General features: G+C 39.5%; 1 protein-coding gene across 3 annotated transcripts in view; it reads right to left on the bottom strand.

Moving 5' to 3' along the window:
* Positions 1 to 10568: 10568 nt before the first annotated feature.
* kcnj5 (potassium inwardly rectifying channel subfamily J member 5) overlaps positions 10569 to 15709 on the bottom strand; it is a 30145-nt gene continuing 25004 nt past the window's right edge. For all 3 annotated transcript variants that reach the window (XM_069534610.1, XM_069534611.1, XM_020094850.2), the window contains one exon: positions 10569 to 12858. In XM_069534610.1, coding sequence (XP_069390711.1) covers positions 12473 to 12858 — 386 coding nt within the window. In that variant the 3' untranslated portion in view covers positions 10569 to 12472. The remainder of the gene's footprint in view (positions 12859 to 15709) is intronic.

Here is a 15709-nt window from a genome sequence, read left to right on the forward strand (position 1 = left end):
ATTCTGACAAACCACAGATGGCTGACAGCCCTTCCACCCTTACCATGTACCCAGCGGGAATATTAGCGGATAAAGAATGACATTATCAAGAGCCATTAAGAGGCATTTGTCAGATGGAGGGTTGGTGTCTTGCAAATTGCAGAATTATTTGACACCATCGTTGCTTTGTCAGCACCCTGAATGCTGACTTGATGGAGAACCGAGGCTGCAGACAATTATCAAGTCATTGTCTTTTTATGGAAGATTAATTAAAAAAATTCTAGATGAATGGGCACAAGATCGTTCCTGATGCACATCGACAACAGAGGAAATATGAGGTCTTTTGCGCTTTGATGAATAAAGGGAATGGTTGAATAATTCTTAGTGAAAAGCAGCTCTCCATTTCTCGATTAGGAGCACTTGTCCCATAGGAGGACTGCCTGTGTAATAGCTGAGAATAGCCAGAATAAGGAGACACCCAACTCTAATTGAAGACCTTTTACAGCTGAGGCCTCACATGAATACACACACACAGACACACACATTGGAGCAGCCATATACAAGACAGACACAAACACACACTTGAGTGGCACACATCTACATGGACAAAAAAAGTACTAAAAGTATTAACTTTTCTGTCTGTAATATTTTAAATGACTGCAATGAATAGAGTGGGTTTTGATATCCATGAGAGTACTCTTCACCTCTATAAAAATGTGGCAGCTATTGTGCTTCTATCCCACAATCTCTATCTCTTTTGAATTTTCTATCCTACTTTTGAAGAACTGAAATTTTCATTCCCACACAGCAAAATTGTTTTAGCCCAGATTTGGCCCAGCTGTCACACTGCCACGCTGTCACCCGGGCGGGACAGCGTGCCAAGTGCCATCCACATACCGGGTGGAATGATGGCACAACGATGATACTGCATGTTCACCAAAAAAGGCCCACATTATTGCCTAAAGTGGCTCACATCTGTATGCTATCTTGGTTTGCATGATAAATGAAACCGTAATCAGCATCTATTTAGCTTAGCTTAGCAAGACTGAGAACAGGGGGAAACTCTGACACATTGTGGTTTCCTGGCTGTTTTCAGTCTTTGTGCTAATGTGACAGAGTTTGAATTACGTGATTCCACTTGCCTTGTGGGTATTATTGGCTCAAGGGTGCCCTCTCTTAGAGGTAGTAGGTAAATGCCATTGGCTTTATTGAGACGCTGTTAGTTCATGGCATCTAACTGCTGCTCTAACTCCTGAGCCACAGCCGCCAAATGGTGGCTAAATGGCGGCACATACAACTCAATTCAAAACAACTTTATTTGTCCCCGGATATACATATACAGTAGGGAGAAACAAGCTTCCTACAGTATATACTCTTCAGCGACAAAATGCAGAGTCAGGAATCATTTGAATCAGCCAATTTTAGCAGTTTCACTAAGCTAATTTTTCACAAAAAAGCCATAAGGCATATTTCCCAAAGTGTCAAAGTATTCCATTCAAAGCATTTGATTAATTTATTTGCAGTCTTTGTAGTTGGGTCTCAACAGCAGTGTTTTGCTAGATTGTGTGTTCACAGAGACTGTTTAACATGTATTGATGAAAGAAAGAAAAATCACTGCTTAGGCTTTAAAGTAAAAATTATTATTCTGTAAGAAAACATTGAATATTTTAGACTGTTCCTTGCGTCATCTACTTTGTCAAGGTGTACTTGAGGCGACAAAAAAAAAAATTCAAGGCGACAAAAAACTCAAAGCAACACAAAATGACATCCTGAAAGGCAAAAGAGCTAGTGTTAGAGCCCCTCACAATTTAGCTGCATGCTAATAAAGGGCACATCAGTCAGGCTGAAGGATTCACCAAACATTATTCATCATCTGCAGAGAGCCATCGTGAGATTGCTATCAAGGGATTTTTGCTTGATTAGATGGTGTGGAGTGTGGGCACAGGGGATATGAGGGATGAGGATTCATTATGCAACAAATGGGAAAACTTGGACACACATGACTTGAAGGGTCCACATACGTCTCAATCTGCTGAGCCACCAGGAAATGGCCCTTGAAGATTATTGATGTTCAGGAATACAAATTGCTCTGCGACACCTTATGTCAACATTGATGCAATTAGATTGTGACTCCCAACAATCAATAGCAGATATTTCACTCCCTGAGGCAAAAAAATGATCCCTGATATCACATAAATTCCACTTGAATTGATTTTATTAATACTGTGACCTTACCCTATCAAGTTTTTATGGATGATTTTAATGACATTAGTGATGCCTTTATTCTTGACCATTGTTCTTGCCTTTCTGCTCTTGACTATTGCCTAGAAATCAATTTAAAAAATGGCCCTCATAATAAGGTCAATTATTTTTAGATTAAACAAGAAACAACTTCTTGAATTTATTTACATACATTTGTATCCATTTCATTCATGTTCAGGATAACAAATTGCACTACAGCACCCTGTGACAAACTTTAAGTAATCAGATTGTGACTCCCAACAATCAAAAGCAGAGATTTCACCCCCTGAGGCAAAAACTAATCTCTGAAATCACATAAAACTCAAATTTGGATCCCTCAAAGAGCATCACTGAAAAGCATTGTTTTATTACAGAATGAAATAATATATTAGTAGGAAACTGTACTAAAATTCAGAACCATGGTGGCAAATTAATGGGCAAAGATTTGTATGCACAGATGTTATCAAAATCCAGTTAAGAAACAGTTAACAGGATGACGGGACTTCTGAAAATCTTTGAAAAGTTGTCATTGTGAAAATGGCTTATTTTCTCTTTCCATGAACATCAATGTTTCACATTTCCTCAGGTGTCTAAAGTATTATTCCTTCAAACAGAGCTTTGAGGTAGCCGAGGTTGGCATGCATTATGCTTGACACCAATGCGCTCGAGTGAAAGCCTATTCCCTTCATTCACACAAGATGAACAACAAGTGGTGTGATCACATTTTACACCTTTCTGAGAAAAGTGTTAATGGAAATGTTATACCATGCTAAAAGGAGTTCGGGCTCACCAGCTGGACACACATGTACTTACTACTACAACACAGATTAGCATAATAAACATTAATTGGGTTAACTAGAATGGCTTAATTGTAAGTAAATAAGGAACCTGCAGGATGCAACTTTAATGTTCAAAACCATGAACCATTTCATGATCTTTCCCAGAAGATGCATTTAAATCACAAATTGCTGCATTAACCCATCCTGTTTATTTGTTTTGTCCATATAATAAACAAATAATTTGTCACCTATGCTATAATCTTCTGGACTTTTAGAACTCGCTTCTTCTCAAGATTCCTATTTTCAGGCCAACCCACATGCTTAGAGATAATTGATTCCAGAGATTTAAAAGCTCAAGACTGAAAATAGCTTTAATTGATTGTAGGAATACTGTTTACACTATTAAGTTTTTATGGATGATTTTAATGACATTTGTGCATATTGTCTGCTCTTGTATCTTGCCTAGAAATAAATTGAAAACTGCCCTCAAAATAAGGTTGATTATTTATAGATGAAACAAGAAAAAACTTAAGCTGTGATGAAACTTTCTTGCACCCCCCCACTACTGAAGGACTACATGAAAGAGACAAGACATAACCACCTGATATGGATCAAGATATTAGCATGAATATCATTCACCAGGAGTCACTGCAGTCCTGACAGGGGACTCATCTTGTATCTCTATTTGAGAGAGAGTGTTATGCAAGGGTCCTGTCAATGTCAAATTAAACAAATAAAAAACCTGAGAACTCCCGTTATGTTATGCAACTCTGCAAGCCTTTTTAACAATAGGATCTGAGGAAGAAAAAATAGAAGCTGAGAGGGTAAAAAAACAGGGATTTGGAGTAAAGATTACGGATCTGGCAGAGCATGTGTTGGATGCTGTCAGATATGCCTTCCAGAAGCTAGGTGCTCATTAGCATACTTCATTCGTCTAAATATAGGCCTAATCCAATGCTGAAGGGCAAACAAACAAATCACAGCATGTGTGAGTGAGTGTGCATGTGTAAGGGGGGGATTCTTCACCCATGTAATATTCCGTCATGACAACAACATGCACAATGTGTTTAAAAATCATCAAATGCCTACATCTGATGCTTTGACGTACAGTTTATGACTCCTTTTTGAAACGTTTACTATGCTGCTTGTGACAGAGCACACTGCAGATGACTGCAGGCTGCGGTGACACCAGGGGAATCTGCTAAAAGGTCACAGGCAAAACAACTAGCTTGGCTACAGGGAGGACATGCAGTGACAAGGAGGCACGTGTTGAAGATGCGCAAAGCTCCTGCGACTCCAGGAGTCTTTGAGACACATTGGCTTAGTTTGCATAAAGGAAGCGAGGACCCAGGGAGCGTTTCCCTCTGTGCACTCCGAGCGGCCTGCTGTGAATGCATGCGAAGCGGCAGCGATGTGTTTGTAGAGCTGTCTATGCTTGACGTGATTATAGTATGACTCATAAAGGAGCGCTGCCATATGCATGAAGTGTTACAGTACGAGGAAGTACAGATGCATGTAAATGCCAGAGCCCCGAGGAGAGACCATAGCGTCTGGTTGAGAATACTTTATTTCAGCCGATAAAACACAAGCATAGTTACGTCACGTCTATAAATATTTGATAGTTTCTCTCTAAACCCAAACAGCCCACAGAAATTGAAGTGAGGCAGCATTCGTACTGTACGAGCCATGTGATTCTGTGGTGTGAGTAATAAAGTAGCATCTCTTTTAAGAGCCAAGGGTTAGGCCGGCGGTACACTCACTCAGTCAGCTGGCAGAGAGTTGTATTTTGTGGCACATACTTAAAGCAAAAGCATTGAAAAGGTGCTATTTTGGAGCCTGTGGAGAAAATGAAAATTTCATTGCAATGACCTCACACAAAGGAAAGCAATAGTGCAGCAGTTTTTGTTGTATGACAAAGCAAAGTGCAGCTGATAGCTTGTTGACGATCCCTTGTTTTAGATCGCTCTCTCGCTCGTGAAACTTTTATACATCTTTTAAAAACGGTGGCATGATACATTTTAAATTGATGATGTGGGTGTAGGTTGTTTTTTTTTGCAATGTAGTACGTGCTTGTGTGTGTGCTGCAGTGATTTTCTTTGTCCTAAATGCAGTAAGTCATCCACAGGTAGGTGAGAGCCGGACATCGCTCTTTCCTGTTCTAGTATTGTTTTGGTGCGTAGGAGGGAGAGGAGTCATGAGGGTATACTCAATGAGAGAAGGATGGAAAGAGCTAGAGAGAGAGAGAGAGAGAGAGAAAGAGGAAGGGAGGAAGATAGAAATGAAAAGAGAAATTTTGAGGGTACAAACCTATCTCTGCATGATGTAATTTGTTCTTCTCACAGCTGCCTCTCACAGACAATCTGGTAAACTCCACAGTGTAAACAGTCTCAGGCCAATTCATGTGACGTAAAGTGCAGGTTTACTGTGAAGGCTCCACAGTGTTATCTCCAATAAATGCACATAAAACCACTTATATTGTATCAGATCTGATTTGATGATATCCTTAAATAAACCCTTCGTTTTTTCTGCAACTACAACATTACAGGGCATAATAAAAACATGAATACCCTAGTGTAATTGAATTTGTATGATTTTCTCAGGAAAGGAAGCTGCTTCATGGACTTATAGGTATTGATTCCAACACGTGTAGATTCTGGTTTATCTAAATAAGTAAACCCTGAAAGCACCTTATGGCTTTTATTACCTGCCCCTACTGTCTGCAATTTAACAGTCTTGAAATGTTGCTTCTCTCTTCATTGGCAGTTTAAATATTGCTGCTAAAACCTTCCACACAGAGCTGGCTTTCGAAATCCTGTTAGAACAAAGTGCCTCTTGGAAATGAATCTCCCAGACAAAGCGAACCAATGCCTTCAATCGGGGCTATTGTGTGGTGCTATTGATTTATCTCTATAATTGATGTAGGATCTCTCACATCTCACAGACTTCTCTTGCTTTTTCTCCTACACATTCAAAGGTTCTCAAGTGGGTTTAAATCCAACAGTTCAAAGGCGCGGATCAGTTTCAGCCTTTTTTTTCTCTCCATTTCCCAGTGCAATATTTAGACCCAAGAGACCCAGAGAAGTGTTTTAAGTCATTACTGGTAAGAAAAGTGGAGGGTAGTAAAAAATGTGCTCAAGACGGTATAATTATGAACCGTTTCGAAATGAAGCGGTGTGATAACCAAAGGAACTATGGTTATGACTCTAAAGCTGCTTGCAGACATGCACTGAAGCCTGGACATTTTCTGTAATTGCAGCTATATGTGAAAATGCAAATGTCCAGAACCTTTCCTGCAAGCCCTTGAATAAAAAGTTTGGAAAATGTCAGAGTGAGACCATGTGAGCCTACAGCAATAAAATGCATAGCGAATGAGCAGGTGTGTGAGGACATTTCTTACTAGCACAACTAATGCATATATTGTAGAAGATGCTAAGACGTCAACTTGGAAACACAACAAGATTCAAGAGCTACCGGCGATAAGAGCAGACGACAGTGTCGATGTGCTGTAAATAAAAGCACAATGCTTTCTGCAGAAGAATTTATACGTCAGGTCATGTTTCCTCAGTGCTCTCCCCAGGGCGCCACATCTTACCTGAATATTCTGAAATGTTCCAGGCAAACTGTCTGAAAAGAGATTACGGGAGAAACATAGAAACATTGAGAGAACAATAAAATATATAAAACACCATGTGCAGTGCAGTGTGTTTTATATTTGAATATAATGATAAGCCTATAAGCGAGGAAGTCATCTTCCCACATGCCATCTGGATATTTTATCCAGTACTAACCCTGTTGTCACTAAAAAAATCATAGACTCATATTGTTTGTCGAATCAAGCACATTAAATGTTAAGAAAAAGGTAAATAAACCATAAACAAACGTAATCTCTCAGCTTTTAAGAAACCCCAGGTCTCACAGCATCCAGTTTTTGCTGCATTGCCCTGTGCGGTGCTATGATGAGTCAGTGAGCTTCTGAAGAGGCCGTGAATCTCCTCGCTCAATCTCATGCAGAGGCTCTACATTCAGTTCATGTTTCACTGCAGCATTAATGTAGAAGTAATGGCTGACTATGATGCTAAAAGGTCAATGTTAATTAATCCAACTCTCTATGCTCTATTGGCTCATACAGTTTAAACAAAGCCTGGGGTGACACAATTTCCCCACAGAGTATTAAAGAATTCACAGCTCTGGAAGGCAAATTATTTAATTTTCTTTACAATTCCTTTTTCGGTTGCCTTATTTTGGGGAAATATGCTTTTTGCCATTCTTTCAGAGTGTAAGATGAGAAGACACTTTTGTCAGAATGAAACAAATGAGCCTGAAACATAATGATTAGGTTTTAGGACATTTTTACATATGAAAGTCTGGACCGAGGTCCAAACCAAGGTTCATGTGTTCAAGGTTCATGTTAGATTGTTTACATTTGATCCAGCTAGTTTGTGTTTCACATTGCAATTTAGGGAAAATACTACTTTTGTATGACATACATACAGTATGCACAATAATAACTTTTGTTAATCTCGCTACCACTGTAATATAATCAATAGCCTCTTGAGGCACTGTACCTGAGACTACAGTTCATATGTGCCAAATGAACGTCCTCATTGTTCAAACATTTTATTGTCACAGTCGAAGACTTCAAGCAAACCTCCAAGCCTGAGCAACTCTGTTTATGAGAGACTAATCTTCTTCTATTGTTTGCTGCTGTATCAACTTCCTGCTATTGGTCTGAAAGTCCAAGCTACCCAAAAAAGTGTTTCTATTTGGCAAACGAACTGAATCATGGTTCATTTTTGATGCAGACCAAGATCTCTTGGTCCTCTTTTGGTTGGACTAGATTTTGGTCCATTGGTCTGAGGCACCTTCAAACAAACCTGCTGGGACAGTGGCCTTGGTAGATGGATTTTGTTATCTTCAGACAGAGCAAGGCTGTTTCCTCTTTTTAACAGTTCTCATGACTTTGATTTAGCTCAACTTAAAGTTGTATCAATCTTCTAATTACCTTCCAATTTAACTTTAATGAACACATTTGCTAAAGAAACTCCAACTAATGCTAACTTTGGCTTTTCCTGGATCCTTGAAATGTTCTGATTGCCTGTGTGGTTCCTAGCAGGTGAAGCTTAGCCTGCTCAATTTGAAGCCACCGCCACTGTGCAGCCATAGAAATCCTCATCAAAGGCTGCCATCGTCCAGACACATCAAAGAACCGACCCCTGTCTCCTGGATGGGAAAAGGCAAAGGTTTTTCTCTCTGTGTGCATCTGTCTGCCTGTTCCATTCAAAACTTAGGACAGAGATTCTTTATCAAGTTCCTTGTTTACTCACAAACTGACAGACTCAGTTGTCAATGTTTGTGGTTTGATAATGAATTGAGGTGAGGCTTTTATATATCTGCATGCTACTATGCAACCTTGTCCTGTTAATGTTTTATCTATGTTTTTGACTTTCTATATTAACTGCCTGGAACTGTTAAACTGACCTGTTTCAAACACATTTCTACAATGAACAAACAGCAGAAAAACGTCACCCTGGAGCTTCTTGTGATTGGTTAATGACTTGCTTTGTGTGAAGCAGCATTGCATGAGGTGTTTGGAACATGCTGCTGGATTCTGGAGGCTTACATCTTTTGTCAACAGTGCAGAGGAAGATTCCCAGGAGACCCACCAGGTCTTGTGGGTTTGACATAGAATGACACATGAAGATGCATGTGCAAAAAGGGGCTTTGGTGTATGTATCTGCACCAGTTCTTTTCAGGTTAAATTACAAGCTTCAAAAAGAGAAAAGAAAGAAATGGCGTACGTAAAGTCTTCTTTTAACAGGGAGTGGTAAGGGAATGAAGACAGGGGGACCATTACAGTACCACGTAAGAGGAGATTTGAATGTTTAATAAGATATAATTGCAGCAGGGTGTCACAGATACTAAAGAAAGGACAATGGGGTTTAGGAGCTTTCCATTAAGTCTGGTGGAAGAAAAACCTTTCCAGGCATTCTGTGTAAAGACACTGAAAAGTAGTCGTTCAGTTCACTCTGTGTGATTGTGTCTGTGTCAGTCAGTGTGTGTGCATTCCCTCTGTGTGGGAGTTGTTTGACGGGGTCAGCTTGTTTGTGAGAGCGAAGTCAGGGGAGTCCGAGCTGGATGGAGCAAGGATGTAGAAAAAGCTCGACTGTGGTGTACCAGAGTAAAAATCCTCCCACTGGCATTGGTTTTTTTCCTGGGACTGTAATTGTCTTTCTTATGCAAGATGTTTTATTCTGACTACACAGTTGTTAATGGCCTATGTGCTTCCTCCTTCGTCACGAGCATGCATTATTTAAAGCAGAAGGGAAGAGTATTAGCTAGCTGTGGAAAGAGAAAGAACAATAGCTAGTTATTCTGTTGGTGCGGTGCCATTAGACAGCTTTAACCATTTGATTTGTTTTGGTTCTCTTTCTCTCATAATTTCCTTGCTGTAAAGAGGACATGTTTTCCTTGGCAAAATCGTAAATAGATAATTTTGTGTTTTGTTTTGGTGTGTGTTGTCATTGTGTGTACATTGTGCTGTTGGCTTAGGGATGTGTTGACTGATTGTTTCCCGCCTCTCTTTCTCTCTCTCTCTCGCTCTCGCACACATGCACAGTTGCACACCCCTCCTCGCCCACATGCACCTGCCCTGGGTACCTATTTCAATGCACTGTTCAATGGGAGCATTATATTCATCATCGTACATTATTCAGATTTGAATCAGGCTCTGTCAAGCTTGCTGACGATCCAGCTTCCGAATTAAATAGCTCCGACAGGAATAGACTTGACAGCACAGCTCACCGCTGTGATTCAGTGAGTTTCTATGACATGCCAGACTCTCTCGATTCTGGACGAATTTGTGATTACCCCTGTAACTCCAGCAGGGTTTTCTCTGCCACTGTTTAATAGCTGTGGCGGCTTTCTTAATCAATCTGCCAGCTGATTGTGTGTGTGTGTGTGTGTGTGTGTGAGATTGTAATAGCAGTGTACTGGCACAAAATGCTGACTCAGGGATGCTGTTCAGCTCCTGAGGACTTCAGCAGCCACAACCATGTTACACCATGAGAAACCATTGGTTTTTTTCCTTTATAATAGGCTTGGAAAAATACTGTCAGTTTTCAGTGTTCAGCACAGCAAAGGGTTTGGGATTCTGCTGTGATGAATCCTTTGCTGCTGTATAATTTTTATTTAGTCATTCACACATGGAGAGGGTGGTTGACAAAGTTCCCGATGTTATCCTTCATGCAGCGCTTGTCTCCTTGGCGTGCACTAAGCAGTATTTGCCTCAAGCTTCAGTGTAAGGAAAGATTGTGTGTTGATAATTGCAGGTTGCCACAGCATCCTTTTCATGATCCGATGCACAGCTAATCCAGTTTTCAGGTAGTTGCTGTGTAAAACACAGTTGTTTTACCCAAAGCCATGGGATAAATCTGTCATTTCGTCACACCACTGCTGATAGAGTGCAGCTTCACACTTGGTAAATTAAGGCTTTTCAAGCCCTATTTGCAAAGTAAGTACACACTCTTACATACACACTCATCCATGCAGACATTATCTAACAAGAACATGTTGTTCTTTTGGCCATATTATGTTTATTCCCATGAGAACACACAGAAAACAGATGACATTCCAGCAATGAAAAGAAATGAATACATAGTAAGATGCTCTAATGTCACAGTGAAAAGAAACACATTGATTGGACAAGCATCTGTAAAAAAAACCCATTAAATTAGGGGGTGGGAGATTTTTAAGTATCAGGAATTTTTCTTTCAACAAATGATAATTTGATAATCATACATTATCTGGTAATTATTGTAAAAATCTCATAATTTACATGCCTAAAAAATACCCTGTATTTCTTACTGTATTAAACTTACTCAGCGATGAGGGGCACAGGGGTTGATTCATGCATGCAAGCTCTGAATTGTCCTTTCCAAGAAAAGTCAAAAAATACTGTAGGGTACGGCCTTCAGTGGACAAGAGTCCAAAAGAGTAGAGTCACAAAGGGTCATAAACTATGTTGGGGAAAAGACCCAGGGCCAGTTTGTAGGAAAAAAAGGCCAAAAGTGCAGACTGAACCGAGTGTGGGTGGAAAAAGAAGACTTCAAATCATGAGGTTAGAGCCAAAGGTGAAGGTTCGAGAAAATAGTTACAAAGACATCCAATGCTGCAAGGTGTTCAGTTGGCCAGATACTAGACTCATGACAGAAATCCTGCTCCTATCATTGGTAGCTTTTATGCAACAACAGAACAAAAATGCTTCAATGTCTTTTGAATATTTAAAACAAAAAGAAAACAAACATAAAAGGATACACAGAGCATTTCATTTTGCTTGTGGAGCGTCTGAAATATTCATACGTGTGGTGTAAAAAAATCAAGACCATTTCAAAGAGCAGTTGAGCATAAATATTTCATATAAATATTTGTGTCACTTTTAACTAGGACTGACATGCATCAGCCAGTAGCAGTGGCTAGGTGGGGGGTTAGGTCAGCGTGGAGTCACCTCATGGGAAATTGTGCTTTACGTACCAAGAAAAAGGGCTTGGAATTAATGTTTTAGTTCCTGCTGCAGGAAGGGGAATTAAATCTTCAACCAGCCTAGAAGAGTTCTTGTAATAGTCAGCATATAGTTACTACCAACATTTAACTAGTCCTTTTTTTCCATTTCAAACCCTGAAAATTTGTATAAAATGAGGTACAAGCTGGCTTCTTTTGGGTCAAGGCTCCCAGTGTGTTGGGAGACAATCAGACACACACAGCGAGTTTTTTACGATGAGGAAGATGTGAGCAAAGAAAACAAGAACCGGTCGTGGTTCCCGGTACAAGTTGCCTTTTATAGATCAGTTTCCTACATCTTCTGTTGCATATGCAAACTACAGGCCTAGTACATTTCCTCCTCGTGACTGGGGGTTTCAGACACAGAGTAACAACACGACAGAGAGAGGAAATAATCATCCTCCCATATTTTTTTTTAGAAATTAATAGTAACAACACTTCCATTTGCACACAGAAGCTGCTGTCAGACACATTAGTTGAGTAATGAGACTTATACTCTGCTTAAATGAAGGTGAATAAACACACTCTAGATTGAGAATATTGGAGTATCCATAATAAGCCCATGGTACTCATCGTCATGGCTACCAGTTTTAGCTCAAGTTAAAGATATACAACTTGAGCTGTTATAGCAGTAAGTGGTCATTAGGATTATAAAAAGACAACCTGAACCACCAACCTTTAAGTGTAGATATAGATATTGTACGTGTGTGTTTGTGTACTTACATGTCTACAAAACCAATCTATACTATAGATCGACACCCTAGTATAGGAGTATTGCATGAGTCAGGGGCTGGAGATGGGTGTCTTGCATCTCCAAGTACTGCAAAGGATCAAGCTGGCCATTGGCTAAATTAAGTATTACACTGTCCTGTCTTCTTGTCAAAGTCTTTCCTGGGTTTTCAGCTGAAGTTTGCCAATCAGTCAGGCATTCCATCAGCGAGGGGCAGATCCTCTACAGCAGCAGCTAAGCCATTGGTCTCTCCTCTGTCACCCCCTGAATCTCTCTCCTCCGTGTCCTCGTCCTGGCTTAATGGGTCCTGTTTAGACAGGCGGTTTAGGGGGTCAAAAGTATGAATTTTAGGCTCAGGGCTGAGAAGCGAAAGCTGAGGCAATAGCGGCTCCTCCCGGAGCTTAGCAGCTAGCTCCTTGGCGCTGCAGGTGGGAGTGTTGGTCTCATAGATTTCGTGGAAGTTGTTGTAGTCTACCTCGTAGAAGCCCTTCTCCAACGACAGAACTGGCGTGAAGCGATAGCCCCAAAGCACCTCTGTGTCCAGATAGGAGCTCCGTGCCTGACATGTCATCCCTGTCACAGGTATGGATAGGATGGATGGGGGTAAGTGTCCACATGCACACAAACATATGCGCAACATTACACACAGGGAATGAGAAGAGACAGAAGACACATGGTCAGAGTGGACAGGCAAACAAACACACAGAGATGGAAAGAGGTGTTGGGAGAAAGAGAGACAGCATCAGTAAATTATTCATGGTTATACAGGAACTGCTCACAGAAAGGGCCAAGACCTATTTCTGCTAAACCTCCATTCTGTTTTTGAAAACAATAATGTTGGTTACCCCACTAATCTGAACAGAAATGACTGTTTTGTCAAAGAAAAAAAATTGGACGCCCAGTCTTGCAACTGTGGTTGTTTTTGAATTACAAAGGTTTGGTCACAAGCCAGAATGCGAAAGGAAAATTCCGATTCAGTAATTGTATCAGTTGTGTCAGATATAAATGTTAACACATTACACAATTTTTAGAAAGGTACTGGCTTGAATAATTAGAATATGGAAGTGAAATCAGCATTGTAGACCTAATAGCTAAATTAGCTGAGTATCTCTGCAGCTTTAATTAGCAAAACCATACAAACATAAAGATAATGCAGTCATTATTCCTGCCATTAATCACACCTTTGTTTTTCCTGCAGTTACAAAAATGTCTACCATGGAAAAGATGAAGTAACAAATAGGAATAACAAAACATGCAATTAATCACAAATGAGATAGTTCACTGTTAATTTACTGTAAGGTATGAAACCAAGAGATGTGCTCATAAGCGGTTAAGCTAGGCATAGCATTTTCTCATGGGGATTCAGGATTACCATAAATTATGTAGATAAATGTTTCGAACAACATGTAAACTGCTCTGTAACGCTTCATCAAACCCATGTATGAATTGGTGGTGGTGGTGAAAGTAAATCGGAAAAAAATAACATCTAACTTGGCTAACATCACTTTCTCTCACTTTAGAAACTTCAACTAATACTTTGAATTACCGTTTACGAGAGATATCCTTAAAGTTACTATGATCTTCAATCTTTCCCTCTCCTTAACAGCTCAAACGTTTTTTTGGCTAGACTCTGACTCAAGAAAATGATCACAAGCTAATGAAGGCAACAGCATTTTACAGACAGGAGATAATTTGAAGCACAAAAGACAGATTTTGAGTTTAAACTGAAATCATCCAACTGGCCATAGATTGCTTGCTCTCAGCTGTTGAGTTACGTAATGTGCTGTATGCCTTATACATAACACCACCCATAACACCAAGCATGTGCTCAAAAATAGACAAAGATGCCAAATTTGATATGGTGTCTAATGCCATTGTAAGAGTAGGGACTTCTACCTTTTATTCTGCTTCCCCTGTGGATATGAGTGGCCTAGTTTCCACTTTTAACTTGTGAAATGTTTATTTCTGTGACTGATTCCTCAAAGACAACGTGAAGCATTTCTATACTGTCTGTTAAGGGGTTTGGCATATTGTTTGAAGTGTTGGTTTTGAATCTTAGTTTAGCTACTTTGCTGTCTAAATACATTATTTCTTGAAGATCTGTTAGCATCTTGTCACATTAGCCTTTTGCTGATTCCAGTTTTATCATTCTCCTGAAAGCTGCATCTCATGTCAAGAGTTCGGTTGCCTTTGACTCGAAACTTCTAAATGCAGGATGGAAGACAGGGAGTATTTTACTGATGAACTGGTGTTAACACATTTTTAGAGCAGTTATTTCCTGAGGGATTAAATCAAAATGTACAATTTATTCATGTGACTGAATCAATTAACAAATATGAAAACATGAAAGGCCGCTAAGAGAGAAGACTCATACTTGGCTCCACAGACAATATCATAAACACATGTAGACAACTACATTCTTACATTAACACCTCTATATACTCTCTTGTGTGCACACTTTTTCTTTCTTTTATCTACCTTCTTACACTCAAACAGTGACTTTACATACACAAACAACTATACTACATACTATACTATTATCATACATCCATGCTACTGCAGTGTTATTTATCTGTACTAAAATCATGCTTTATTTTATACTATCATCCGGTACTATACTTGCATGATAGTCTAGAGAATTGTGTTATAGGATATTTGATACATTATCATAATATGTAAGATAATGTAATAGTAGGAATATAAATGATAAAGTATAAGAAACAAAATTATAGTGAATGTAAGTCTGAATAATACAATCTGTGAATGAGTGTATTGTTTGTGTTCAACAGATAAACTTTTATTGTGGTGTCTGTTTTTTCACAGCACATTTATTTCTCTCCTGTGTTATGGTGCTGAAGATTTTCTTTAAAGCTGTGAAATCCCCCTCTGAGTGAAACAAGGGATTCACTTTCTAGATATCTCCTTGCCTGTAAAACGTCAAAGATCTGTTACTGGAAACTTTTATGAAACAGTGGTTACAGTGCCCATAATTCTTCCCACCGTATCACTGTTTGGAGGACAAATTCAAAATTTTCCATCCTGTGTTTTGAGTCTCACAGCCTCAACACACTCATCTTGCTTTATAGATAACAGCCATATTTTCTTCAGCACTTTCATTACATCTGGGAAATAGAAAAGGATGGAGCAGCATTTCTGGATGCCCAGTATATCAGTAGCAGTGACTTTGTCGAAGAAAACTATGGACCAGCAAAGATTTTTTTATACCAAGAGTGGTGAAAATAGGGACGGAAAAAAAATGATGTTCAGTATGATAGTAAATAAAATAAAGCATTTTTGTACATGTAAGAAGGAACAGTGAGTATGGTATGTGTGACATTATGATGCTACGTGTGAAACCAAATGTAATAAAGTCTTTCAAGGGACCTCTCGTAGGTTTGGCCACAACAGACATTTTGACTCATCA

The sequence above is a fragment of the Paralichthys olivaceus genome, chromosome 11, assembly GCF_024713975.1.
Source record: "Paralichthys olivaceus isolate ysfri-2021 chromosome 11, ASM2471397v2, whole genome shotgun sequence".
NCBI classification, from domain to species: Eukaryota; Metazoa; Chordata; class Actinopteri; order Pleuronectiformes; family Paralichthyidae; genus Paralichthys; species Paralichthys olivaceus.